A 27,720-nucleotide genomic window follows, 5' to 3' on the forward strand; every position below is an offset into this window, starting at 1 on the left:
TCTAGCTGCTGGCACTGCTTAATATGTCCAGGGGAAATATAGCTCTTGCCATGAAAAAGGATTAGAGCTTATATTAAAAAAGCCTAATATAAATCTGGTATAAATCCAGTGCCCTTTAGGAATTGCAGAGCAACACCGAAGACATTTTGCTGATAAGTGGCTGGTACTTGGCTCAGATAGTGGATTTTTTTTTTAATGTTAGGAAAACAATGTTTTACCTATCAATTTCATGAATAGCTGCTGTTTTCTTACTTTTGGGTCTCTCCATTCTGCCGTGAGGCAAACCCATGGAAAGGCCTAATCTACCCAATTCCTACCAGCAAAAATATCGTAGGAAAAGCTATATGTTCTTTTTATATCCCTCTCTTGCCTCCCCTCAGTTATATCAAACCCAGAAACTGATGTCAGATCTAATGATAAGCCATCTTAAGAAACGTTAAGATTGACAGTACTATTGGTGGTGCTACGTGGGAATCAAGTTATGGCTCATGCTTCCCTCTGTACAATTTCCCAAATCCTTCCCATGCTACTGGAATCTTTTAGTTCCATTTGCTGGAGTGCCTTCCCTTTCTCACTTCACTCTTTTCAACAGCCATTTAGTTTCTCACAGTGTTCTTGGATCATGGGTCCAAGGGAGTTTTTTGCATAGCAGGTCTTCCAGGGATAGTATCTCCAGCCCAACTAGTGCTACTGATGCTACTTTGGCAAAGTCTTTTTGGAGTCCTTTGTTCACGCATTTGTACTGGAAGCAAAAAAGTACCTTAACTTGTCCTGAGCATGTATTGCCAATACTTTGCAAAGAATATATCTATTTTGTGGCTGTCTGTTGCTGTAACCAAATCCTTGTGCTGTTACAGGTTACCTTTAGACCCTTCTAAATCTGTGGAACGTTAGGTGGTGTTAGAACAGTTTCAGAGAAGTAGCAGGTTAAGATTTAATGTCGTCTCTGACCTGCCACTCACTAGAGGGCCTGGCAGGACCAAAAGCCAGGACTCTATCCCTTCCTTTAGGGTGGGAAAGGAGGGAGAGGATGGCATGTCAGGATCAGGTAGCTGGTAGGCAGAGAAAGCAGCTTCAAGGCTGTGGCTTCCCTCCCTGCCTCTCTGTATGGCAGCAGAAGCCAGAGCTGTGGGGAGAAATCTGATAATTTTTAGTGTTTATAGTGAAGTGGGGGAGGGCAGGGAGGAGAACCAAGGAAGGAGCAGAAAAAAAAGATCACACACTTGCATGTGTCAATGAATTGGGATTGGGTCAGGGGTGGAAGGGGTTGTGCTGACTGGAATTGGGGAGTTGATGAGGGCCCTAAATCTAGTTCAGCTGAGTTTAAATTGAAAATTTCCCATGACTGCTTGGCCCTGTTTCCTGTTCTCCCCCAGGGCCAGTGGTTTGGGGGTGGAGAGGGAAGAAGGGGGGGGGAGCTCTCTTTTGAGGCCCCCATGGTCTAGTCCCTGGCAGTGGAGCTGCTAGGGTTTAAGTGAAGTGACAGCATGGATCCTGGGAAAGTCTGCCTTCCCATGCTCAGCGTTTAGCAGCCCTTTCCCTCCCACTGCTCCCTGGGAATGTGGGAGGCTGAGGAGGGAAGATGGCTTCCACCCCCAAAAAACTTCTCCTGGCAAGGGATACCTGCCCAGATGTGGGGCAAAGACTTATCCTTTTGAGGGGAGGCCGTATAACTGGCCTCTGGCCTAGGGGCCCAAATTGGGTTTCCTGGGGTCCTTGGAGCTGGCAGCATGGTGCCATGTGGGTGGGGATCAAACCCACTGGGGGTAGGTGGGGTGTTGACTTGGACCCGTACAAGCTCCTAGACAGTAGATCTTGGGAGGGTGGAAAATTTGTCAGGGTAGAGGGGCTGGAGCCATGCCTCCTGGGATGCTGGAAGACTACAAATTGGTCACTTTTTCTCCGTGGAGCAGACTGGCAATACCCTAGCTCAAGCCAGGTAGAACAGCTCAAAGATAAAGTTAACTCACTTTGGACAAAAGTTAAGACAATTGGGGCGTTTACAGACATTCTCTGGGAGGGGAGGGGAGGGGGGAGGCACTTTAACTAGAGTGGCTCCAAAAGCAGCTCTAATTAAAGTGCCCAGAGTATCATGTGCATCCGTGTCCCTGTTCTGAAAAATAGGGGTGGGGACGCTTTAACTAAAGCTTGTCAAATTAGCTTCAGCTAAAGCACCCCTGCTGCCATTTTTCAGCGCAGGGACACTGATGCATGTGACGCTGGAGTTTGCTGGAGTGTGGTAAATACCACACTCCAGCAGACTTGATTAATTGAGTCTGCTCCTACATGTTGCAATTACAATGCATCAGAGAAGCCTCTCTGCATGTGTACAGGTACCCTTAGCATCGTTTCACACCCTTAATGCATGGGCACTTCCTGTTTGAAGCATGTTTAGAATGGTGTAAAGGTAACCTTAGGCACCAACTATTTAATGACATGGGGTACTGCCATGACAATCCCACAAAGTTTTGCACTTGTGCTTTTCATTCCCTACCTCAATGAGAGTCTTATGCAATGTTGTCTTTCCTAGCTTGTTAAAATTCCATTTAGATTTAAAATCTTTGCCTAAAGATCTGGGTAGCACTGTAAATTTTGATTGGTTTCACAGTATAACTGCCAAATATAGTTTTTGGTGTTAAGTGCTAGAATTTCAATTTTTTAAATTCCATCTAGTACAATGGAAGATTGTAGTCTGCAAGGGATAAGTCAGCATTCAACTGGTCTTTTATTTTACATATTGCTTTTTAATTATGTAAAAAAGGACGTTATAGAAATTATATTTTTCATTTTCATTCTAGTACAAACCAAATGCACGTCTTTTGTTTTTTTTGGGTTAGATAATGACAAAAACATTAAATAGTATTTGCCATAATAAGGTCTATTTTAAGCTACACGTTTTATGGCTTTAGTTTTAAAAAGTTAGGAAGAACAGGTGGACAGAACTCTGAAAGCTGGACCTAACCATGGTAATGTACTTTCTGCAACCACCTCTCCCATGCTACTGTAATGTCAGATCCATAAGAATTCTGATGCAAGATGTGATGTGGATAAAAGCCATGGCTAACCTTTGGCAAGACTCAGAAAGGAACCCAAGCTGTTGCTGAAGAAAAGGAATATAATAAATTACAAACATAGGGATATTTTAATTAAAGGCATCACATTTGAAAAAATATAATCAGATTGGAGTAAGAGACATAAGGAAGAAACATTTGGAAATTATCTGGCAAAGTACAATTGCTAGAGAATACAGACATTCTTCTCACACAATTTGCACTGGTAAAGAGAAAGCACAAGAATTCATTCACAAACTTCCACCCACTTACAAGTTAAGCCACAACTTTGGACTTAACATACCAGATACAAAGAGGAATCACAAATGCAGCTGGCATTTAACACCACATTTCACATTAGTTCACGGTTTCCTGATTCTTTCAAGGAAACTGTATATTTTCACTATTTGCCTTTTGACAAAGCTTGTTCATAGTTCTAGAGCCTGCCCCTGGATAATACTTTGTTATGGAAACAGGGGGCCAAGCAGAGTAGAAAGGATGGTAGATAGGATAAGGGAAGGTCTTGACACAAGAAGAAATATTTCTATTGGCACATTCCTTACAGCAGTTTTTTGATCAGAATGGCTGTCAAACCAATAGTAATAATACAAAAAGGTCAAACTACTACAGAACCACAGCACAAATTATTAAGATTCAATGAGCCCAGTAAGTGGAAAGGAGGCAGTGCTTTTTGCAGCAGCTACTCTTCATCTGCTGCAACAGAGGAATCATCAAAAAACCCACACTCCTCAATCTTCAACCCTGCCCGTGTGTAATGATGGACAAATAAAGATGTAACAAGTGACCAGAATGATTTGGAACATTTGTGCATTTACAGAATTCAGAGAAAACATTTTCTTTAAACCCAAGATCTGTTTTCAGGGTACTTTCTTATAGCATGAATTAAATAAAGACATTTTTTAAAGAAAACTGAGGAAAAACCCATCTTGTGCAAACAGAAGCATATGCCGGAGTTTAATCAGTGAAATCTGGACATCAGATCTGCAGGTCTAGAGAAAAATCCCTTATACCAGCTGAATAAAAGATATGACAATCCTTTGTACAGACCAACAACTAAAGATGCACTTGATATATGTTTTTTCAGAACTTATATAGCTATTTCCTATAAAACAACTGTATATTTTCTGGAATCCGTTATCTGGCTCCTGTGTTTTGTCTTTTTTTTTTTTTAATTTCTCTGAAGCTTTTATCTTAGCCAGGGCTACAGCATCAGTTTGGGTGCACTGTGGTTCCTAATCATATCAAGTAAATACTCAGGTATCTGACTGAGCATTTTTTTCTCCTATACTACAGGTTAAACCCAGCATCCGATGGGGGAAACACAGAAGCATTTCCCTCTGCTCAAACTGGCAAAGACCTCTATGGAAGATGAGAGGGCATTTGTTTTCTTTTGAGGCATCTGTCACTTTGGAGATAAAATACACTTGGAGGATCCTAACAAATACCCTGTAATTGCAATGGCCATGATGCTAGTGAGGTCCTTGTCCCTTCCATTCTCTTCCTCTGGCACACTGTAGGTTTTTGGTGGCTGTGAACAGATGTTAATTATACAGCTGTCTGTGTTCTCAGAAGCCTAAACACTTTGGGCGCCTATACATGTGCAGCAAGGCTGCTCCAACATGCTGCAATTACCGTGAGTCAGAGCAGACTCGATTAATAGAATCTGCTGCAGTGTGCTAATTACTGTGCTCCAGCAGACTCCAGTATCATGTGTTTTAGTGTCCACATGCTGAAAAATAGGGGCAGGGGTGCTTTAACTAAAACTCATTCTAGTGCCCCCTGGCTTCTGGCCAGAGCCACTGCAGGCATGTGGCTACATTTCCTGAATCAAAAGTGAATGTCTACTCACTTGTTAGTCAGTTTGATCTCTACAGTTTAGACCAACTTGCAAAGACTGAATTGATTCAGCCTCGGGTTTTTAACTGCCTGTATTTAGCCATTGGGTCCAGTCCACTGAGGGCAAGGCTCAGCACCCTAGAGTCCTGTGGGCTAGATCTGATCCACAAAGGTCTGATCAAGTATGGCAGGATTGGTGGCAGGGAGCTGGGCCATGCCTCCTGTCTCCTTGGCCTTGTTCTTCTCTACTGCGGAACCTGTTGTTCTGCTGTACCTGTGCTTACCCTTGCTGCAAAACAGATGAGCATCAGCAGTGAGAGCTGGGTCACAAAGGAAGGTCCATGTTTCATAGCTGTTAGGGGCTGGAAGGGACTTTATGTTGACAACAGGCTACTGATTCCTGGCTTATGGCATTTTAAGTTAAAGCCAGCTTCTCGAGCTGTGCATGAGATTTATGTGCATACAATGGGCAGCATTCCCTCTAAACTGCATAGTGTGCGTGGCCACGCAGTCTCACTCATGCTGCGCTGCCAGGCACACCTGCACATGATGCACAGCTTAGAGGGAATGTTGATAATGGGGTTTCAAACTGTCTGAGGCGTGTAGGAGTTGTCACTAGAAAAAACATTCAGTATATAATGAAGTATTGTACCGAAAGAAATCAAAAGGTGGATTAAACTATAATAGGGGTGTGAATTTCTGAACAGAATTTATAAAGTTAAGCCTTAATCTTACACCTCTCCCTCAAGGGTCCAGGAAAACATAACTGTAAACCCTTACCAGATCACTTTTAGGTGTATCCTGATACTCTGCTGAGAAGCAAGACATAGAACCTCTTGTGCCATTGCTCTCATTGGCTTGCTTTGGAGGCTGTGCATATTGCCTATATGTAGCACTCTTAGGAGTCCAGCAGAAGAGATTGATTGACTCACGGACACAACGTTCAATGTCGATTTCTGATCAAGGATTAAGAAACAAGAAAAAATACAGATGTGAAAGTTAGTCCAGTGAGTTAGATCAATGATATTCCAGCTGACAAACAAGTTAAAGTTCTTAGTAACTGTGGTATAATTTGCTTTTCCTTCAAAATGTACTAAAGAAGTTTTACAGAAAAAGTAATATACAAAGTGCATGAGAGCTAATTTTATCTAATCAATAATGTAAAGTATTACAATCAATTAAACTACATGCATATTGTAGTAGAGGAAGGCAATTAGTCATATTAACAGGTACTTTAGGAAAATTGCTTGGCATATTGTAAACTTAAACTTGCTTGACAGCTAGATGGTACAATAGGAAATAAGTCAAGTAGCACATTTACATAATATATAAATTTTCATTTAGTCCAAAAAACAGTGCCCTCTGTCAGTTATACAGCTGCTAAAAGCAATTACTTCCCAGACAGAAAGAGTCCAGTGAAACAAAGTTACTGAGTTTGAACTGTGTGGGTATGTCCATACATGCAGCCTATGTTTTATTGCTATATTTACTATGTTAAAGCAGTTTGGAAGCCTACCAGTGTCTCCATCATCATAACAAAATACATTCTAAATATCCATATGATCTAATGTTTGCTTTTGGTTTTCTTATTAAAGGATGGGTGTGGGGGGAATGTGGCTGGATGAGTGGGTGGGTGTGGAGGGATGTGGGGGGATTGTGGATGTGAGGGACTGTGGGGAGAGCTGCTCAGGGAGGGGTGGGTTCCCTGTCCCTCACAGGGCACAGCCCCTCCCCCAGCACATGGACTGCCCCGGTCCCGCAGGGCCCCAGCCCCCCTGCAGGGCTACAACCCGCCCCCCCCGAAGGGTCCACAGCTCTCCCTCCGCAGCAGCAGTGGCCATGGGGCACTTAGGGCCCAGTGCTGTTGGAGCTCCACCGTGGCGCCATGTGGCCCCGATTGCCTCAGAGCCGGCACCACTTGTGCTGCCTGTCGCAGGTGCAGCCTGGTCCAGTGTGCCTTGCTGCAGCCCCAGGCCACTCATACTGTCACCTGGGGGCAGCTGCTGCTCACAGGGACCGCATGTTGTGCCGGGCCAGGTCCTGCTCCACGGAACCGGGCCAGGCCTATGGCACGTGGGGCCCGTGCACACAGGACCCAGCCTAACATGACTCATGGTCCCCGCAAGCAGTGCCAGACCCCCAGGTGACACCATGAGCAGTCTAGGGCTGCAGAAAGGTGCGTGGCACCATACTGCACTATGGGGGGGACTGGCAGCAGAGGGCCCTGAGCACCCCATGGCTGCTGCTGCTGTGGGAGAATGGGCTGTGCGCCCTATGGGGAACACATGCCCCACAACCATCCTCCCCCCCCCCCCCCCAACCCCCCCCCACGCCCCCCCCCACACACAACCCCACTACAGTCCCCCCACATGAGCACAGCCCTGCCCTACACCCACAATCCCCCCCCACCCCAACGCAGTCCCTACTTATCCCCAACAGCGCCCGGGTCCTGATCCTTGCTGTGTTTCTGCTTGCCCCAGCATCCTAAACATGCATGCCATGCATGCTGGGGCAGCAGAAGCACATAGAGATGCTCTGGTTTCTGGCCAGAGCATCTCTCTGGAGAAACAGCTTCTGGCTTTTCTTCCTCTGGGGTATTTTTTGATACCTGGATATCCAGGTATCAAATTTTGAGTGCACACTGCAAATATGCAGCACGGAAAACATTTTTTATTCGCAGCGTGCCTCCTGCAGAGCCTCAAACTGGTTTGGGACGCTGCAAGAGGCACGTGCACGCTTGTCTGGATGTGCCTGTGTGGCCTGTTTCTTTTGATAAAGCTAGACACTACCTGTTTGCTGGAAAACAGGAAATCTCAGTGTTAATTTGTGCTTGATGGCACACGGAATGGATTTCTTTTAAAACCTTTGAATCCAGTCCAAACCTGGCTGTAATTCAGAGGAGAAACAAGCTGGCTGAAGTACCATATGTGATCTGAGATTACTAAAAATCAGATGGATAGCAGGTATTTGGTAAAGGGGAATGAATTAAAATATGAGAAAGCTGCAAATCAGATAAAAAACTATTATAGAAGAATAAAAAGACATCAAATTGATGCCACCAGAAACACTTGAAGATATGTACAAAACATATTTTAAGGGCTTCTGAAAGTGCTGCAGTTCTGAAATAAAGCAATCAAATGTCCTTCTTTCTTTACCAAGCAACATTCATAGGGCTAACGTGTTTTGCCTGATCTCCTATCCCCCAAAGGGCCAAATAATTGCAGAATTACTCTAACATGCATCTTTTGACAGCCTGACAGTGAAAGATATCAGATGCATTAAAAATAGCACTGGATGTGTCAGTTGTTAATAACTCTGTTTCCAAATGAGATAATATGTAACTCTACCACGGAGTAATCTATATATTTCACATGAATTTGATATGTAGCCCTCAGCAGACGGTGCCAGAAAAACTTTGATAATTATGTTAAGGAAGAGAAGGTGAGGCATGAAACAGAATATTCTTAGATGGTTAGGACCACTTACTCCAATCTATTCGCAACTTAAGACTTGTCAGTTCAAAATTCAGAAAGCCATCTGTATGCTAGAAAGATAAAGACTTACAGAATAAATCTCAAAGAAGTCAATGCATTTAAGTGCTTTCCTATGCCAGGGTCTTAGTGAGCAGATGATTGAAAAACAGGAATCTTCAAGGGAGATATCAAATATGGAGTGTTGTAGCCGTGGTAAAGCTATTTAAAAATATTCTCCAGGAAAGTCTGAGGAACTGGCAAAATTAACACAGGCTTCCGATGTAGAGTTTGCCAAACTATTTCAGCTCCATTATCACTACATCGTAGAATATAGGTTCCAAAACACTGCCACTGCACCAACATTTTCCTCAGATCTTAAAGGCACAGTTTATTTGTACATGGATGAGATTTTCAGTTTAATGTTTACAGTATTTACAGCTTTTCTCCCACAGTCCTCCTCCATAGGGAGACGGTTCATTTGATCATGAATTAGCACTCTCTTCTGCTGGGATTCTCAGCATACCTTGCACAACTGGTAAGGAAACTTCAGCAATGCCGGTGTGTGAAGAGAGATAAAAGTGGCTTGCCTTTCCAAGTTTAACAAGACATCAGAACATGTCCAGCTTTATAGTCCAAGTAACAGTTGTGGGAGGACATGGTCTACAAAATATCTCAATATTACTTCAAAAAAACCCCAGGGAATTCAAAGAGGGAGAGGAATTACTGAGAATAGGATAAAAAGGTATGCCTGAGATGAAAGCAGTCATGAAATTAAGAAAGCAAATATTTAGGCAGAGTATCAGAAAAATCTTCTTGTGAACAAATGTCTTCCCCCAGCCCATGGCTCCCCAAAGAGAAGCCACTTTCAACATCATAAATATGTAGCAGTGGATTACTGCAAGGATCCCTGCAACACTATAACCATTAATATTCTAGAAAGACTTGGAGGGGAAGAGAAGGAGTAAGGTGGAAAAATCTATTATAGCTACTCAAGACTAGAGAAGACTGAAGAATGGAGAGCGTGATGCTAGATGACATTCAGTAGTCAGTCTCAGGTAATGCACACTTGAAGAAATTGGTTGAACTGTGCAAACATACATGTTACTGAGTTCTAGCTGTAACATCTTATGTAGGAGATATGAATGCCCTTGTATAACTAGTTTGATGAAAACCTCAGCTTGGTACCTAGCATTAGAGAAGACAGCTTAAAACACTAGGGTGCAAAAATGATTTGGAGATAAAACACTGAAAATATGTAATGGTGTTGTTTTCTAAATCAATGTAACTCCCTCATATAAATAATTATATTCTAACCTAGTCATTTTAAGAAAAAAAATACATAAAAATGATTCAGATATGGCCAATGAAAATAATTACAAGCCTGGAGAAGCTTTTGCATGAAGAGAGATTGGATAGATTAGACTAACAAATGTGAAAGGAAAGACATAATGACTATCCTAAATACCCTCTCACATAATAAAAAAACACCACCAAGGAGACATTCAAGAACATGGACAAGTGGTTAATGAAAGCAAATCATTTTTAATGCAATGCTAACCAACACCGGGAACTCGCTGCCATAAAATAATCTCAGAGTTCACGAGCTCAAAAAAATTAAAAGCAGTTGATACCAATATTACAAAACCCCGGTCATGTAAGATGAGAGGAATGTAATTCCATGATTGCTAACTATAGAGATTCTTTATATTACGAGGCACCTGGTGCTGGTCACTGGGAATGATAGGATATTTTGCTTGATATACCATTGTTCTGATACAGTATGGAAACCCGTATCTCATACTGTATTATTTAGGTAAATACCAAAGAATAAGGTGGGATTTAAACTTTTATCTATTCTAGCAGTAGGGAGACACATTAGTACTATAAATATTTTAAAAATATTATATTCCTTTATACTTCCTATGTGGATAAGAAATTATTCTCTCCTCTTACTATTTAGCATTCTTATAGCACATCCACAGAAAACAAGTTTCAAGAGTAAGGGTAAATTTTCCTTGAGGACAACAGCGGCAATAACATTTTTAAGAACACATGCAAACTAGTTGTATATTTTGGATTTTCCTTCTCCAATTGGTATTGCTAAGCAATCTTTTCTGCCTGTTCTGATGGACATCAGTGATCCTGATAAGCTTGTCCTGATGGACATGGCTGCTTACAGATGTTAAAAAACCCTCAAAATGATGGCGCTTTACTTTAAAATCTGCGTCCTCTGTGCTGAGTGCAGTTAGTGCCCAGAAGAAACATTGCATTAGTTGGACCCAGCTCACCCAATGTCTGTATAGATCAGGTACTTTAGTGGGGCTTTTTTGGCACTTTTATCTAATAGTTGATTCAGATGCTGCAGAGCGAGGTCAAAGTAACACGCTGCTGCTTCCGGTAAAGTGCAGGGTTTTGTTTTTTTAAACATCTGCAAGCAACAAGCTGTAAGACTGAATTTAAAGTGGTTTTTAATATAAAAAACCTAAGAGCAATTTAAAAACAGTTGGTGAATGTACCTGGAGTTTTTTATGGGATGGGGACAGGAGTGCTGTTTTTTTTTATTAATTAAAATACTGCAATCTACAAACACTAGAATGAGCAACAATGAAGTTGCATAAAAAAATATTAAGGGGGGGATTAGCATTTTTAACTATGACATAATGAGCCACATACTTGGTTGCTTTATAATTCATTGCTATTATCAATTTTTGTACAGTATAATTTTAAAACGTTTCTAATACAGCAACATAATACTTTTGTGAAAGTAATTCACAAAGAACTGATACGTAACGGTTAGGTCTGAAGTATCAATAGAAATACTGTTTTTCTCTACTTTGCATTTAGTTGTCTTTATAGATAAGTACAGGTCTCTTCCACCCTAGATTTCTCCCAGCCCCCATGCCTACCCACTCACTTACATATGCTTAAAAATTTCAGATGTCTTTACTTCTTCCTTCCTTCGATACAAAGCTCTCATTTTAATCCTACTCATCATAGTGTGGGGGAGACAATCTTTGAGGACCAGGAGCCAGCTAAACCTCACTTCTCAGTAATATTCTGCTTTACCAAAAACAAAACACAACACACATTTTTAAAAGATAGCAGTCACTGTATGAGGAAGATAATTTACTTGTAGTCCAAAGATCTAAAACATAACAGCAACTGTGTTCTAGATCATAAGACAAGCATATACAGAACATTTCCCAAGGAAGCCAAATTGCTTGGATCTAACCATCATGTGGCATGTTAAAATTTAAAAGAACCAAGGCCTTCTGACAGAAGACCTGTTGTACATTTCAAGGCTCTCACACCCCTCAAGAAGAGAAGAGAAGAGGTTTGCCCAAGGAGGGTGGAGAAAAATGTGCATGTTATTTGCAAATAGTGTCCCAAATGTTTTTATAGACCTGTGCCTCTAGTACAAAATGCATGTCCTTCTGAAAGATTTATTGCTGGAAATCATTTAATGAACTAAAACAAAAAACACCTGTTGGCACAACATGGAGCCCTTAAATTATGACAGGATCCAGCAAAATGAATGTTAACCCTACATATAAAGATTAAATCCTGGCTCAAGAATTTCAAGTATCCAACATAAAACACCTTAAAACAAGTCTGTTTTTCTGAAGATGCCAAGCAGCTATATTTTACCATGTCTCATATCCTCTATCCAAAATAGGAGGTGCCCCCCACAATCAATCACTAAACAACAGATTCGTCTCCCCTACATTTGTGTACTGAACAATCAAGCAGCAACTCCTACCTAAAACAATTCCATTGTACAGAATATTTATACAAATGGTCTATCTTAAGACTTTGTTTCCTAAAAATCATTGGATTTTTCTTTATAAAAATAACTTGGCTGTTATAAGAGTTCACCTTCTGCATACTGCTAACAGAACGTTGAGGGTCATTCTCACTCTGGCTTTTGCTACAATAAATCAATATTAAGTCCACAAAAAGGTTTTCCTTGTTTTTCTGAACCTAGTTTCCCTGCTCACTGTATTTTGCTGTGTGTCCTTTCCATACTGAATTATCATTTCTGTAACCATTCCTCTCCTCTATCAATGTAATCTTTCTCAAGTGGGAACAGATGCCTCAGTGTGACAAACGGCTGATATGGACACTGCTGGATTTTATGCCACATATCTTTAGCGCATATTATCACAGAAATAAGAAAACGGAATTAAGGCACTCTCTGATAAGGAAAAAAAGATGCATGGCTTTTCTGTTGGATCAGGATGTAAGAACCTTTCACAGATCAACTTAGCCTTCATATTTCTGGAGCAAGATTAAAAAAAAAAAAACAAAAAACCAACGTGCTTAAGCTCTCTTTCTCTAAAAGGGAAAGTTGCTAAAGGCTCTTGTGCAAGATTAAGCAAGCCTAGTTAATATATTTACTTCCTGGAAGTTTAATTAATTGGATAAACAAATCTTTTAACTCAGGGGTTCTCAACCTTTTTAGATTTGAGGAACCCCTGGATAGACCTTAGATAGGCATCTAGCTGGGGTCATCTAAACCCAGCACTCTTCCTGCCTATGCAGGGGGTCAGACTCGATGATCTATTGAGGTCCCTTCCGACCCTAACATCTATGAATCTATGAATCTACTGTGGCAAAGTGGGGGGGTCCCTGACTAGCCACAGGGCTAGTTTCCCCACCTGCCCCTGGGCACGCCACCCACCTGTCTTGCCTGCCATGCCTTGATGGAACATAACTGAGGCGTTAATTAGGCGTGAGGCTGCCCATTATATACCCCGATACTGGGGGTGGGCATGGGGGGAGGAGGGAGGACTTCCCGCGGCTCCATTCCACCCCTACACCGCGGCCCAAGCCTTGCAGATGGCATCTCAGGCAGTTGACTCAACTGTCCCCTTGGCCCATTAGCTATGGCCCCTTCCATGGGACCTTTGACTTCCATATAAGCCCTGACCCTGTCTCAGGCCAGTTGGGACCTCGAGCTTCTTTGCTCAATATGGGCATCCCTTGCGGTGGGCCCCTGGCCCTTTTGACCCTTCCAGTCCTAGCCCCAGCATTGACCAGTCGCGTCCCAGGGTTGGGTCTACACCCCCTGCCTGGGTCCCCCATTCCTGGCTCAGGTGCTTCTTGAAGCGTACCTGGCCCCGCAGCATCACTCCCCCAGCAGACTCAAGCGCTTCCTGAAGCTTACCTGGCCTTTCCTGTTCCGATGGTACAAACAGCCCACCTGAAGGTCATGGCTGGGATTAAGGCATCCCTACTCACCTTTGACCGGGGTGGTAACTGGCTTGGCATTTCCTGTGGGCTCCCGCACTACTGAGAGCCCCACAAGGCCACCCATTCCCAGCAGGGTGCAGTTTTAGGTCATGCCCAGGACCAGAAGCCTCCAAACCATCCCCATCAGCTTCTGTCCTTACCTCCAGGATGTTGCATTCAGCCTAGCAGCCAGGTGATGTTACTGCCTGGCCTGCCAGCAGCTAACTGCTCTGCTTATATAGGCAGCCAAGGATCTAAAAAGGCTGCCACAATCAAGCACCTGCTGGCTGCTCGGTTCAGCCCTTAAAGTGGCAGGCACCAACAGTGCCCTGCCACAGGTACCCCTTGGAAAAATGCCAGCACTTAATTTTCACCCCCCCTCCCCAATTGCAAAGAATTCAGAAGGACCACAGCTATAGATTTCCATTTAAAATCTCTGGGTTTATTTTGTGAATCAGGTTCGTAAACCAATAGTGTTAACATTGCGTGGCACCCTGCAACACCACTGAAAAGATCTGAAGGCACCCCAGGGTGCCATGGCACCCTGACTGAGAATCAGTCTTAAGTAAACATTGGCAACTAGGCTGCAATATATTTTAACATGAAGCCAATCATTAATCCCTGTAGCTTGATAAAGGTCAAGAAGTTGCAGCGATGTTGCTTTAACTGAAAACTGTGTACCAATAAGATATATATTCACAAACTGCATTCTTAAAAGCCTTGTCAAAAATAACTGAGAGCCGTAATGCTACACTGACTGTAGGGAAAATTTGAGATGCAGTAGTATACACAGACCATGGTAAATCTTCAACTGTCTTCATTTCAAATACATACCAAAATACAAAGTGCCAGTTTAAGGGACCATGCCTCTGACAACAATGTGGGGAATTTTTTCCCCCCCAGCAAAAGCCTGAACACAAATCTGCAAAGGCTATTTATAGAAAAAGCAAGACAAACAAATGGTTACTGAAGCCAAGCCTTTTAAATAAAATGTATTTAGTGAAAAAATATACAGAATAGTTCTTTGTGCACCATCTAATCCACTCCAGAGAGGTTTCCTTTGGGAAGAGGACCAGATGTCAAGAGAAAATTGTTGAGGGAAAAAGATAAACTGCATCTGCATTTTGGAAAACAGTCAAGGTTAAGGGCTTTCTCTCTATCACAAATATTCCATTACTGTCCTGCCACTACCCTACACCATCTATTATTTAAGTGGGGAAGTAGGCCACTATAAAGTGGGGAAGGAAGAGAGCTGAACAGGTAAAATGGTTTGATCTTGTAACCTCTTCTGTAAGAGAACAGAGCCAAAAGATCTTTTACATATGCCATACGAGAAGCGCTAAAGGTTACGGATAAAGGGGACTCAAACTCACATCTGTCTGAAGTTTCTTTACCTATTAATGCTATAATGCTTAAGAGGATTTCAGGGAAAAATATATTTTTCCAAGTCCACTTGTGCTCAAGAACATTTTGTGTACTTATCTGTTTTGCTTGGTGGATGGATAGGCTTTTTATTAGTTTTTAAAGACCTCTGCATCTGGCTACTAGGTAAATGAGATATTCCCTCCCCTCAGATTTCTACATGCACACAGAATGCTTAGTTCTGAATTACCGGGGGGAGGGGGGGAGAGGAGGAGGAAGGACTAATAATTCCTTGAAGAAAATATTACTGGCTTTTCTCTTAAGGTAGCAACACAGGGATACATTGTACTGGTACAGGACATTAGCTGGTCACAGAATCAAGTCAACTACAAAACTGGATTCCCAAATAGATTCTAAAATGACCTTCAAATGAAGTCTACTTCAGATGTACTCATGTGGACAAAGAATTTTACATCTGGGTGGAAAGTGACAGCAAGATGGGCTGAAAGTATGGTGGTCTTTCTCCAACCTTGCTACTTGGAGTAGTTTCATAGATTTCCCTTTGGATTAAATTAGGGGGCATGAGGGAGGGGAAGGTGATAAAGATAAAATAGTCTCATTTGAAATTTTCACTGTCACCTTTAGTTCTGCTGGCTGCAAACGTGAATCTGGGAAAGCGCTCCAACTCATGGAAAAAATAGAAAACCCCAAAACAAAACTAAACAAAACATCCACAATAAAACAGTCTCAGGAAGGCAAAGGAGCCTTCCTCCCTGGAGGACTTAAGTTGGGGGAGATGTTCAGTCTCCCAGGAGAAACTTGCCCAGGAGTGATTTAACCCTGGTTGTTGATGGATTATTTTTCTCCCAGATTGGTCATTTTTGTTCCAGGAGAAAAAGCCTAAACATCTGTACACTTGTGTTTCTACCAGGAGAACAGCCTTTCAGAGAGGGGGAAAGGGTAGGAGAGAGATAGGGCCCTAGCACCCGTTACATTTAAAGCATGATTAAGGTGTGAATTGTAACAAATCGTAACCTAGCCACACATTAAAGCCTATTTATGGCGTGATAATATAGAAAACTAGTTACAACATATAACATATCTTTGTGGCTTATTTGTATCATGCCTCAAGTTGAACATGTGGCAGGTCAGGGCTGACCCATGACAGACCCTGGCGTTCAGCTGTGTTGGAATCTGGCACAGGTCAGGGACTGGGACACCAGCATCCGCTACCTGATCATTGGTATCAACCTGAAGGCACCATTAGGTCCTGAACCCAATGCCCCCATCTAATCTCTGGAGGTGGATGCATGTGGGGGGCGGGGGGAGGGAGAAGAGGGAGGAGTTGCAAGCCCAACATCAAGGAATATCTCCCCAAACTTGGACTCACTGCACCTCAGACCTTTAAAAAGTAAGTGTGGAGCTGAAAGCTCCAGCTACAAGCCTGCTTTACACTACCAGGGCATGTGCAGAAGTGGCAGCTGGGGAGCTTCCCACTCCCCAGGTGGAGGCACCAATTCAGAGTGTACAGCACAGACAGTTGGGGAGCTGGGAAGCCCAACCAGAGCTGCCAGGCACAGGACTTTGACAATCAGATGATTGTCAGCCTGGCTAGGACAGTCCCATTGTGGACCTGGACCTGGAGTGGTCTCAACTGAGGTCATCAATCATCTGATTATCGCCTCTGGCCCTCACATTGCACTGGGGACTTGAACCAGTGAGACCTGTGGCTGGGGACAGTAAGTAGATTGTTGGCTCCAGCCTTGACAATCAACTGATTGTCAGCCTGCCCCAGGCTGCACTGGGACTATTTCAAGTACCCAGTTGGGTCCTGGGGGCCTTCTGACAATCAGGTGATTATCAGATTGGCTGGAACTACAGGTACTCATCTTTCAACTTGCTGGTGCAGGGGGTGCTCAGGATTATGATCCTGAACTCCCCTATATTGGGACAATTTGGACCTGATCCCTAATCCCAACAATTATACTTCTTGCTGTGCACATGTGGCACAGCAGGAGGTACGATTGTTAGGATCAGATCAGATCTCATTATCCTGTTAAGTGACATGGCCGGGGCCACAGAGACATTCAGTAACTCTAAGGATAAATCATCATGTCACTGTATATTTTTTCCATGCTTCACAGTTTGTTGCACAATTGGCTTATCTCAGAAGTAATGAAACGTGTTCCCTTCATGTTTGAACAAATTTTGTAGCATCTCCTGTGTAGGTTAATCATTAAAATCATATCTACCTTAAGAGTAGCTGAACAGAGAACCATTTCTTCTTTATATGTTCCAATGTTATTTTTAACAGAATGGATTTCTAAGAAACAGGTTTATTTCTGATCCCTTTCTAATCTACTGTATGTACTCAAATCTAAGATGAGCCCCAATAATTAGATTCTGTACATGGAATATTTATACATTTGTTATAATTTTCCATGTATAGAATCCAATTCTTGGAGGGCTGTCTTTAATTCAATTCATCCCCCCACTGCTACACAGAGGGAGGCAACAGGGGGCAGGTGTTGTGGAGAGGTCAAGCAGCTTGCCCTACCCCACCACCCTCGTACTTGGTTCTAAGATGAGGAGCACTTCCCCCCATGTAAATGGGAGGAAAACCCTTGTCTTAGAATTGAATAAATATGGTAATTGATTACTGAAGTTGTTTGCTAAAACTATTATTTTACTAGTTAAACAAAATTTTGTAACGCAATAACTGAGGAAGCCCTGAATTTCAAAAATTATTTTTCTTCTGGGTTATGTTCCATACGTGAATTATACAAGGCTGTGAAATGCATATACATATTACTGTACAGCAGAGAAAAACCAATTAAGAATCAATTGTTTCATATAGTATGAACTGCAGCTAGATGTACATTATTAATTTTAAATTCAATTGTTCATTCCAACATTTTGCCACTGCATCAGCAACTAGTTCCTTGGCCTTTTTATATTAAAAGGACACAACATAGAACACTGCAACTGAGGAGTATGCCTAAGCATACTAATAACACTGCATAACATTCTATGCAAATATTGGCTTTTGAGCATTTCATTTGTTTGGCATCCAATTAGAATGACCCACAAATCCAACAATTACTTCTCAAGCTTTCAAAAGCTATCAAACCTCCATGTATAATTGCTAAAATGAGAAATTAAATTAAAATTAAATAGCACCAACTGGGATTTTAATTTGCAGTAAAACAAAGTAATGGCCTACAAAAACATTGAAATAATGAACAACTGCATACCTTTGTATGGCGTTTCTTGGTTATAAGCAGTCACCGTTGATTGACACTTTCATCTGCAGCACTTTATAATATAGCCAAGACCAATGTAAATAAGCGTGATCCTCAAAACTGCATTCAACTGGGAAACCTCTGAACTTGTTTGTGCAAGATGCAGAATGGGACTCGGGTGACTACAGACAGCCTCAGTTCACTTGTCTCAGGTTCTTGAATTCCACTGGTCACTTATGCCCAACATAACACCCCACATGAGAACACATCAATTTGGATGTCTGACCTCTTTTGCATGAAGAAATGCAAAGTTCAGATTGGTTTTCCTGCTTACATTAAACACCCAGAAACTTTTTCAGGGCCTTAAAGCAACACTGCACAGCTATATGGGGGGAAAAAAAGTTCAGTTCCGATGAAAAGAGCAAAATCAGAATCCTTCTGTCTCACCAGGTCACAAATATGGGAAAATAAAGCAGTGTGTTCCATCATGCCTACTACTAGGCCCCACCTGGCTCCCTCAAGGCTTAATATTTGCAGTGACTAGTGGGCTGGGTCTCTTGGAATCATTTTGCAAAAAGGATGCCCCCAAGGCAGCTCCACTATGACTTCAACACATGCTGATTTCCAAGCTGATAAGAGATGACAGCAACTGCTGAGATTTCAAATACAACTCTGTTCTCAGGATGAAAGAATCATGTGAAAGAATATTACAGAGTACATTACTAGCATACATATCAATGATTTGGGTACTGTCAGAACAATGTACCAACTGTTTCAAGGAGAAAGGGAAACCAAAGGGCGAAAATCATAGGAATATAGGCCTAGAAGGGCATCAAGGAATCACCTAGGCCAGGTACAGACATTCAGTTTCTATTTGCAGAACTGTATTCCCCTGGTAGAAAATACAAGTGTAAAAATATTCAGGCTTTTTCTCCTGGAACAAAACTGACCCCTCTGGGGAAAAAAATATAATATGGCAACAACCAAGGTCAAATCATTTCCAGGAGAGTTTCTTCTGGGACACTGAACATCTATACACTTTCCCTCACTTTAATTCCCCTACAACACCAGAAGTAGTGAAACTGGGGGAAAGGCTCCCTTGTGTTTCTGAGACTGGGGTTACCTGCTCTTAGAAGGCATGGGGGCAGATACAGCCCCACCTCCCATAAAATGGGAGGTGAGGGAATAGAATCATAGAAAGTTAGGGTTGGAAGGGACCTCAGGAGGTCATCTAGTCCAACCTCTTGCTCAGAGCAGAACCTTCCCCAACTACATCATCCCAGTCAGAGCTTTGTCTAGCCGGGTTTTGAAAACCTTCTAATGGAAGTTCCACCACCTCTCTGGATAATCTGTTCCGGTATTGTACTACCCTCCTAGTGAGAAAATTATTATTGATACCCAACTTAAACTTTCCTTGCTGCAACTTGAGACCATTGCTCCTTGCTCTGTCATCTGCCACCAATGAGAACAGTCTAGCTCCATCCAAGTGCTCCCTGCCTCTTCCCTAAACCAGCTGAGTGGTCAGGAAGCAACTTAAAAACTAGTGGTTGGGAGCAGGTCTTACAGAGCTTGTTCCCAGCTGCTGGTTTTAAATTGGCACCCTGATGCCCAGCTGCGTGGCAGGGCAGCAAGGGAGGAGCTGAGAGCCAGGAACTCAGCTAGGGAAAATCTCTGCATGCCCAGCTCCAAACCTTGTTGCCCTCGCCTCCCTCTTTAATCGAAAGAAAGCAAACCTGGTTCTTTCAACTTTTCTTCACAGGTCACATTTGTACACTTTTTAATTCTGTTGCTCTCTTCTGGACTCTCCAGTTTGTCTACATCTTTCTCAACACACAGTGACACAATATTCACCTCATCAGTGTCAGCTAATAAAAAACTAATTCACATTCCTTGCATATTACCTGTTTATACATTTCACATCATGACATGTAATTCTTCTTTCCAGAGCAGTGCTGTTGACTGATTCAGTTTGTGATCTACTATAACCTCTAAATTTTTACCTTGTTCTGCCTCACTGGTTCTTCACTAGTTATTCCCTATTTGTATTTGTACATAAAATATTTTTCCTTCCTATGTATAGCACTTGCTTTGCACTTGTCATTACTGAATTTCCTCTTGCTGATTTCAGAACATAGAGCAAATCCGCCATAGTCACTTTGGATTCTAAAGCACATGCAGCTCCAAGTTCTGAATCAATGCAATTGTAAGAGGAATTTTTTTTAATCCACCAATTCTATGTTGTTAATTAAAATATGAATGAGAAGCAGACTGAGGATAGATTCCTGCAGGACCCCACTTGATATGTCCACACAACCTGACAGAAAGCTATTAATGACTTCTCTGAATTTTTTTTCACAAGGCATGTACCCATCTTAATGGTAACTGTATTTCACATTTCCTACTTTGACTGTGAGCATGTCCAATAGAATTACGTCAAAAGTCTCCCCAAAGCGAATACAAAATGTTTCCTCCCCGATGTGTCAGTTACCACGTCCAAAAAAGGAAAGTTAGATTATGAAAAGGAAATCATGTCAAACTGTGTTACCCTTTATTACCATATTATGCTCTAGATGCTTACAAACCTTGTTGGAATAATTTTTTTTGAGTTCCTTCCAAGATTAAGTTAAGCTAACTGGTTTATACTACCTCCATTTTTCCTGACAGGTACTGTGTTTGCCCTTTTGCAGTTCTCTGGGACTTCCCAGGTTCTGAGAGTTCTCAAAAGAAAAAAAAAAAAAAAAAAGAAAAAAAAAAATCACTGATGGCTCAGAGATTGCTTCAATTGCTTCTTTAAGAGCATTATGGTAAATTTAATCAAGCCCACCAATTAGAATTAATGTAATTTACCTAAATATTCTTTTGCCTATTAGTTCCTTCTGTGTTCCTACCCCCTTGTTGTGCTTTACAACTGTGTTAATCATCAGGCCATAATTTATATTTTTAAATGAAGACTGAAACAAAAAAGGCAGAGTATTTCTACCTTCTGCGTTATTTGCTCACTTTCCCCAGCGAAGTAAAGGATCTATACTTTTCATAGCCTCTATGACTTCTAATAGGCTTATTACCTTGTTGTCCTTTGCCAAGTGTAAGGCATTTTGTACCTTAACCTTTCAGCTTTGTTCTAACATCCTTGTACTATTATTGCAAGCTTATTTCAAGCATTGTTTTTACTTGTATAAGATTTTGATTTTTAACTCTTTAAATAATTCCAGACACAGCCACATTAAACTCTTTCTATACTTCCTAGCTTCCCTCTGCATCAAGATAGCTTGCTATTGTGCCTTTGTAGTCCAACAAACTACTGGCTGTCCTCAATCTTTGCCTCCTCTATTAGCCTTTACTGACCAAATCCCAGAGCCTGTTGACTCAACTTATGCTTTTTTTAAATCCACCATCTTTATTCTAGTACCCTTGCTGCTCCTTTTCTTCAGGATTACAAACTCTTCTTTCAAGATTCCTTTTATTCCAATCACCTTTCACCCTTAGTTCAACAAGACTAAATGGAAGGAACAAGTTAGACCTAAAATAGCTGCTCCTCCATCCCAGGCCCCAAAGTTAATTCTCAACACCTTCCAAGAATTGAATACACATTGTAACTGTTATATTGCCTTTCCAGCAGATACGTGGATCGCTAGCTTCCCACTACTAGTCCTGTCCTTTGAATGCTTCAGTTAATTATTCAAAATTCTCTTTCAAATTTACTTACTCCTGATTTGGAGGTCTATAGAAGGTCTTTACCATGAGTCCTATTCTTTTCCCCCTATATATTCACTGAAGGACATTTAACAGGTCTGCCTATCATTGCTTCTTGAACTTCATAGCAAGTACAACATTCTTAGCATGCTTAACAATGCAACACCTCCTACTCTTTTTTTACCACCTATCCTTCCTGAACAAGCTATGCTCTTCCCTGTGTTCCAGTCCTACAATTTATCCCACTAAATTTCTGCAATGCTAATTCAGTCATAACTTTGTGAATTAAGGCTGCATTCTCATGCTTTCCATTATCCCTAATTCTTAATTCCTCCGCCTCTCTCCTCATATATTCTGTTAGATACTATCATCAGCGTATAGACATCCAAGATGCTTGGCATACTGTTAGTCTACTCTAGCTGGTCTTGCAACATGCCATAACTTCTTTGAATACAGGAAAAGTAAAACAACAAAAAAAGTTAAGCGAGTTAACAGAGACCATAAAATGACTCTATGCTAGAGTTCAGAATGCAATGTAGAAGAGCTTAGTTTTTGGCCTTTGGCATTTTGGCCATTTCTATGATTGTTAGGCTGCTCCATCACTTTTTAAAAAAATGAGATGAATGTATACACACATCCTGTCCACTACACAAACACAGACACATACCCACAAACCAAGAATTAGAGATTTAAGTTGGTCTAATAAAAGATATCAAATTCACCCAAAGAATTAGACATACAATTCCTTGATATATCTCAACACAATACCACCAACTAAAGCCCAGACCCCACATACTTTTTGGTAAGGTAAGACATACCTAGGCATGTGAGTTGTGTGTGATTCCTTTTCTATTTGGAAATTCTGCGCTTTGTGCACATTCAAAACATGTATTAAATCACATTATGCAGAAATTGCATGAATTTCATTATTTGGTTACAGCTGCAAGGATGAAGTTATCTTGGTAAATTTCACTTTGTGATGCAAAACACTGACAATTTTGTTAATTTTATTTTACTCCACTCGATTAATCTTCCTGTCATTTATTCGTTCATTTTCTGTTGAAAGATGAAGGTGAATTGATACTGTCTCACAGACCGCTTTGGGTCATGTCTTCGATTCCCAAGTACAGTGCTAAAAAAGTTCACCGATGGAAAAAAAAAATCTTATGTTTTATGCAAAAATATTCAGTGCACTAAAGATATAAATAATGAACGCATTAGGGACCAGCTCCACTAGAAAAAAAAACTTTATTATTACAAAAGGAAAAGAATTATGCTTTTTCACTTCCATCAGTTGGAAGAAAAAAAAAGAAGCTATGCAACACTCTTACAATGTTAATGAGCCAGTCAAAGCAGGAAAATACAAATACTTTTTTTCCTGGCAAAGTAATCAACCTAGTTTGTGACAAAACAAGCCAATGGAAACATAACAAGAATTGTGTCTAGTCTCCACCCACACTTACAACTGTCAGCTTTTTGACAGCTCTCACTAAACAGACTGTGTTGGTCATGTATGTTTTTATGCACTTTCACCTTGGGAAAACAAAGTAACACATTTGACTTTCATTCACATTTTCTTTTGCTTTAAAAAAAATATAGTTAGTAAAATGGGAAAGATGTGAGTTGCTCAAGAATAGCTGATTTTGAGGTAGCACAAGTACGAGAAAGGCTATAACAATAAAATATAATTTTTCCTTGTTTGCTGTCTACCTACCAATTATAAATTGGTTCTACTTTTCAGACAACTGTCCTACTATTTTCTTTTGCCAGTGAAATCTCATACAAAAGCCCTCCCCTCAAAATACTAAGAAAGTTATTTCTTTGGTGCCTTACCTTTCCCTTTTTAGTTTCACAAAGGTGGAAGCTATAAATAGAGAGGCGTGATCACATAGCTACATGTGGAAAATCTGAATAATTAAGAGAGTCCAAACTTCAGGTAAAACAACATCAATCTTGCAGGCTTTGACACTGCAGAGGACTCTGGATGAGCAGGTGTACACTAACAGATCGCTCTGTGGCTATACCAAAGCTAACTCCCCATCCCATACTTGGCAGCAAGCCATAAAAAAAAAAAAAGAATTATTGGCAACTATGCATGGCTTCTGTTTCACAAATACCATTTTTACCAATGATAAATCTTTGTGAGCTGCTTTATAAATACACCTGCCACTCGCATCTCAACAGAACCATCAAAAGCAAAACAAGGATGTGGGGAGGGGCAGTATATGTTGGGATGAAGATATTTGCACAAATACTAGTCCGGTATCTCTTTCCTGGAATAGGAGAATAAAGAATTCAGCATTTGAACTTTATAAGGTAAAGAAAATAAACAATATAATTTTTCCATAATATAAAATGAGTCCAAAATATTTTTTTCTCCTTCACAAATATAAAGTAATTTGGTACAGGATAATAGGTCTAACTTACACCTTGCCAAATCATTTTGTGTAAGGGATAGAGGTCTTGAACTTGGTCATATTATAAGAGAAATGCCTGCTGTGATTCCATTTAGCTTAGGCTGTGATGACAGTTCATTTTAAAAGATACGGATTCCTCTTACACAGCTCTTTAAAGATACAGAAATGATTTTTTAAAGACAATTTTCAAAAAGTGATAGTAGTAAAAAAAAAAAAAAAAAAAAAAAAAAAAAAAAAAAAAGGGGTCAAGATTTTTCAGCTACTCACTTAAAATGGGGTTCACTATGAACTGCAACATTCCAATATCCAAATAATAGATCATTGACAATAGAAAACATTGATAATATATACTGATATGAACTAGAGCTCCAGCAACTATTTTAGTATTTTCATGGCCTCAAATAAAAACTTTAATTGTGATTAGTCAGATTCTCAAAAAAAGGCATAAATGGAAGCTCGGTATCCAGTGGCATACATGCAACAGGAATAGGTGCCTAATTTCTGCTTGTGCCTTTGATAATCTCCTGCTCCTGTAGTTTTTGGCCTTGTCCCTTTCCCTTGCTGAGGAACATCCCTTCCTTCCTCCCCACCCCTCCTTCAGGCACACATCATTAACATTTGTAGAAAGAACCTCACTAAATCTCAAATTAGATAGCAAAGTGATTGCAACTGAAACCTTGGTCTTGATTTTTGGTTTTTGCTTTTGACAAATGTTCTTAAATATTTTTCTGATGCCTAAATTATTCAAATGAATTTTTGAGAACCTTTTATAACACTAACAGAAAAGGACTCATATTTTCATGATATTTGCAAAAACAAAAATTAAATTAGAAAGAAGCATAGATAACTTATCATGCATTAGCATTTTCATAAACAAACTAAATTAATACTGTATCAGCTTAGTAAGGGTCCCTTTAACTATGTTCACCCATTAAGATGCATATTACTGCAAGAAGTCGTATACTGAGCTAGTCATTAGGAACCAAAAAATTCATTACAGATCATTCTTTTCTGCTGCTACTGATTTCCTTCTCAGAAACTTCCAATTAAATACATTTCTGATGTACAAGAAAGTTACTGATACACTAAAGCAGATTACCAAAGCATTTGAAGGGTCTATCAAATAGCGTTACTGCTCCTTCAAAATGGGAATAATGTTAATTGCAAGTCTTATTAAGTATGCAGTGACTGATATGCTCTGAAAAATAAAGAAGTCCACTTTCTGTAGCACACTTGTACCTAGTTTGTGCATTTACTGTAATTACAGGCACAGAGTTGGAGAAAGAAATCCAGATAAGCTCAAGCGTTATCAGAAATGTATAGAACAGTGGTGTTCAACCTTTTACTAGCACGGGCCAGATGAATGGCTCGGGGTCAGTCTGTGGGCTGGACTGGACCCTGCGCTGCCTCCCAGGGCCCCAGGCTGCAGAATCGGGGCCCATACTACCTTCTGTTAGCCCCTGTGTCTCCAGATTTGTCCCCAAGTCATTTCCAGTGTGCTATCAGGCCTTCAGGGCTCCCCACAGGTCTGGAAATTTGGTAGCAGGGGACCAACAGCTACTGCTAACACTTGCCCACTGCCAAGTTTTCAGACTTCTGGGAACCCCTGATAGCTGGATCTGGCCCATGGGTTGTGGGTTGAGCACCCCCGAAAGAGAAGATAGGTCTCCCAACAATGCTAGACAAGAGCACAGCTAATTTACAAGCAGAGGAAATAGGGATGGATAAACAGTGAGTTCTTAGGGTGCTACCTATTTGCCATAAGAAAAATTCTCTGTTGAATGGGTGCTCAAAAAAGCATTTATACAATAAGATACTATGAATAATATCAAACATAATACAAATCAAGTTAGATGCAGCTACCTTTCACTACCAAACAAAATGGGGCCAAGCGCTTGCACACGAGTCATTTTTTTATTTCTTGTTTTAAAACACACACTGCGATTTGATATTAGTAAAGGTCTATGAACAGACTGGCTTACTGTATACGTTATCAGACTCAGGGTTCCAATCTTTAAGAGAAAGTGATGCTACAAAACAAGGCTCTCTGCATGCTTTGGCAACTCAGTAGTTTTAATATTTATATTATATAGGTAGGTTGATATATGCTACTACTTGACAGGTGACATAGCTGAATACTTACAGACCTGGGAAGAAGCAGTCAGTCATTCATAGAATGAAAGTGATTTTATTCCTGAACTTTTTATTTTTAGCATTTGAGGGAATATTATAGCCTTCAAATACAATTGTTATCAAAATTTTCAAGTTAGTGTTGTCACATTTGTTTTGTTCCCATTAAAGCATACTGAGTCGTCAAAATCTATAACTTCATAACAAAAAGACATTTTTGTCCAAATGCACTTGTACATTGTGCAGTTTACTCATTTGGAAAGTTAAGGATGCCAGTAAAAAGTGGAGTAGAGGTAATGTCATCATAATACTTTAAATTAATCCTAAGCCCCTTTACAGTGACAGTGATTGACTTTCTCAAGATTTTGCTTGTATCTTTTGATATAGTAGGTAATACTGGATATTTTCTGGCAGTTCTATTATAAAACAGAAACTTAATATTTGTAAAGAAGGTTTCTCTTAAAAAAAAAAAAAAAAAAAAGAAAAACAAATCAAACCCTGAAGTGGGATTTATGCAAGTTACATTTCCAAACAATAGCTGCTTCATACCTCCAAGCTTATTTCACGACAAATTCAACAGCACAGATAGATTCTGTGTAGCAGGGAATGTGGAAAAAAATCAGAGCTGATCTGCAACTATAAAATACTTCTGTATTCCTATTTTCCTGGTATGCGATTCTCAATTGACTTCCCACAGTTTGGGCTGAGGAAATTGGTAATTACAGCTATGGGAACCTGAAAGAGGATAGTTTGGGACAGTAATCTAAACTTCTCTCTGGTTCAGAAGTTTGAATTAGGATAATTTACCTTACCAGTACAACAGCTTAGGCAGGGATGTCAAACATGTGGCCTGCAGGGTTAAAAGCGGCTAGAAATTCCCCAGTTGGAGACAAGCGATTAACCACTGCAGCTCCCTGACACTGCTCACCCTCCTGCCACTACACCCAGTCATAAGGACCTATGGGGTAAAGATCCTTTCCAGGGGACTGGGTGAGTGACACCCCTGGCTTTGAGGGCCAGCATTTTATTAGTATTCTAACAAACTACTGGATGTAGCTTCTTTCCAATAAGCCTGCTCCCTGATGCAACTAAGCAGCTGAGACCATAAATCTCAAGAGGAAAAAAAAAGTTTGACATTTTTAGACTTCGAAAACATCATAAAATGGGATCTCCCACACACAGCTAATACATTATAGCTATCATATATTATTTTACATTGCAGTATATTGCTAGACAAAGGTAAAAACCTCTGCCATTGTAGGGA

General features: G+C 40.8%; 1 protein-coding gene across 12 annotated transcripts in view; it reads right to left on the bottom strand.

Annotated features, from left to right (window-relative positions):
- Window positions 1–27,720, bottom strand: part of TBCK (TBC1 domain containing kinase) — a 187,895-nt gene that overhangs the window by 56,906 nt on the left and 103,269 nt on the right. For 10 of the 12 annotated variants that reach the window (XM_006027572.3, XM_025208794.1, XM_006027571.3 and 7 more), the window contains one exon: window positions 5,688–5,863. The exons of 1 other annotated variant lie outside the window; for it this stretch is intronic. In XM_006027572.3, the coding sequence (XP_006027634.1) occupies window positions 5,688–5,863 (176 nt within the window). Of the gene's footprint in view, window positions 1–5,687; window positions 5,864–11,298; window positions 11,438–27,720 lie in introns of those variants that run through there. One more of the 12 variants, XR_003094992.1, reaches the window with a different exon arrangement.

This window comes from Alligator sinensis, unplaced genomic scaffold (genome assembly GCF_000455745.1).
Source record: "Alligator sinensis unplaced genomic scaffold, ASM45574v1 scaffold1092_1, whole genome shotgun sequence".
Lineage (NCBI taxonomy): Eukaryota > Metazoa > Chordata > Crocodylia > Alligatoridae > Alligator > Alligator sinensis.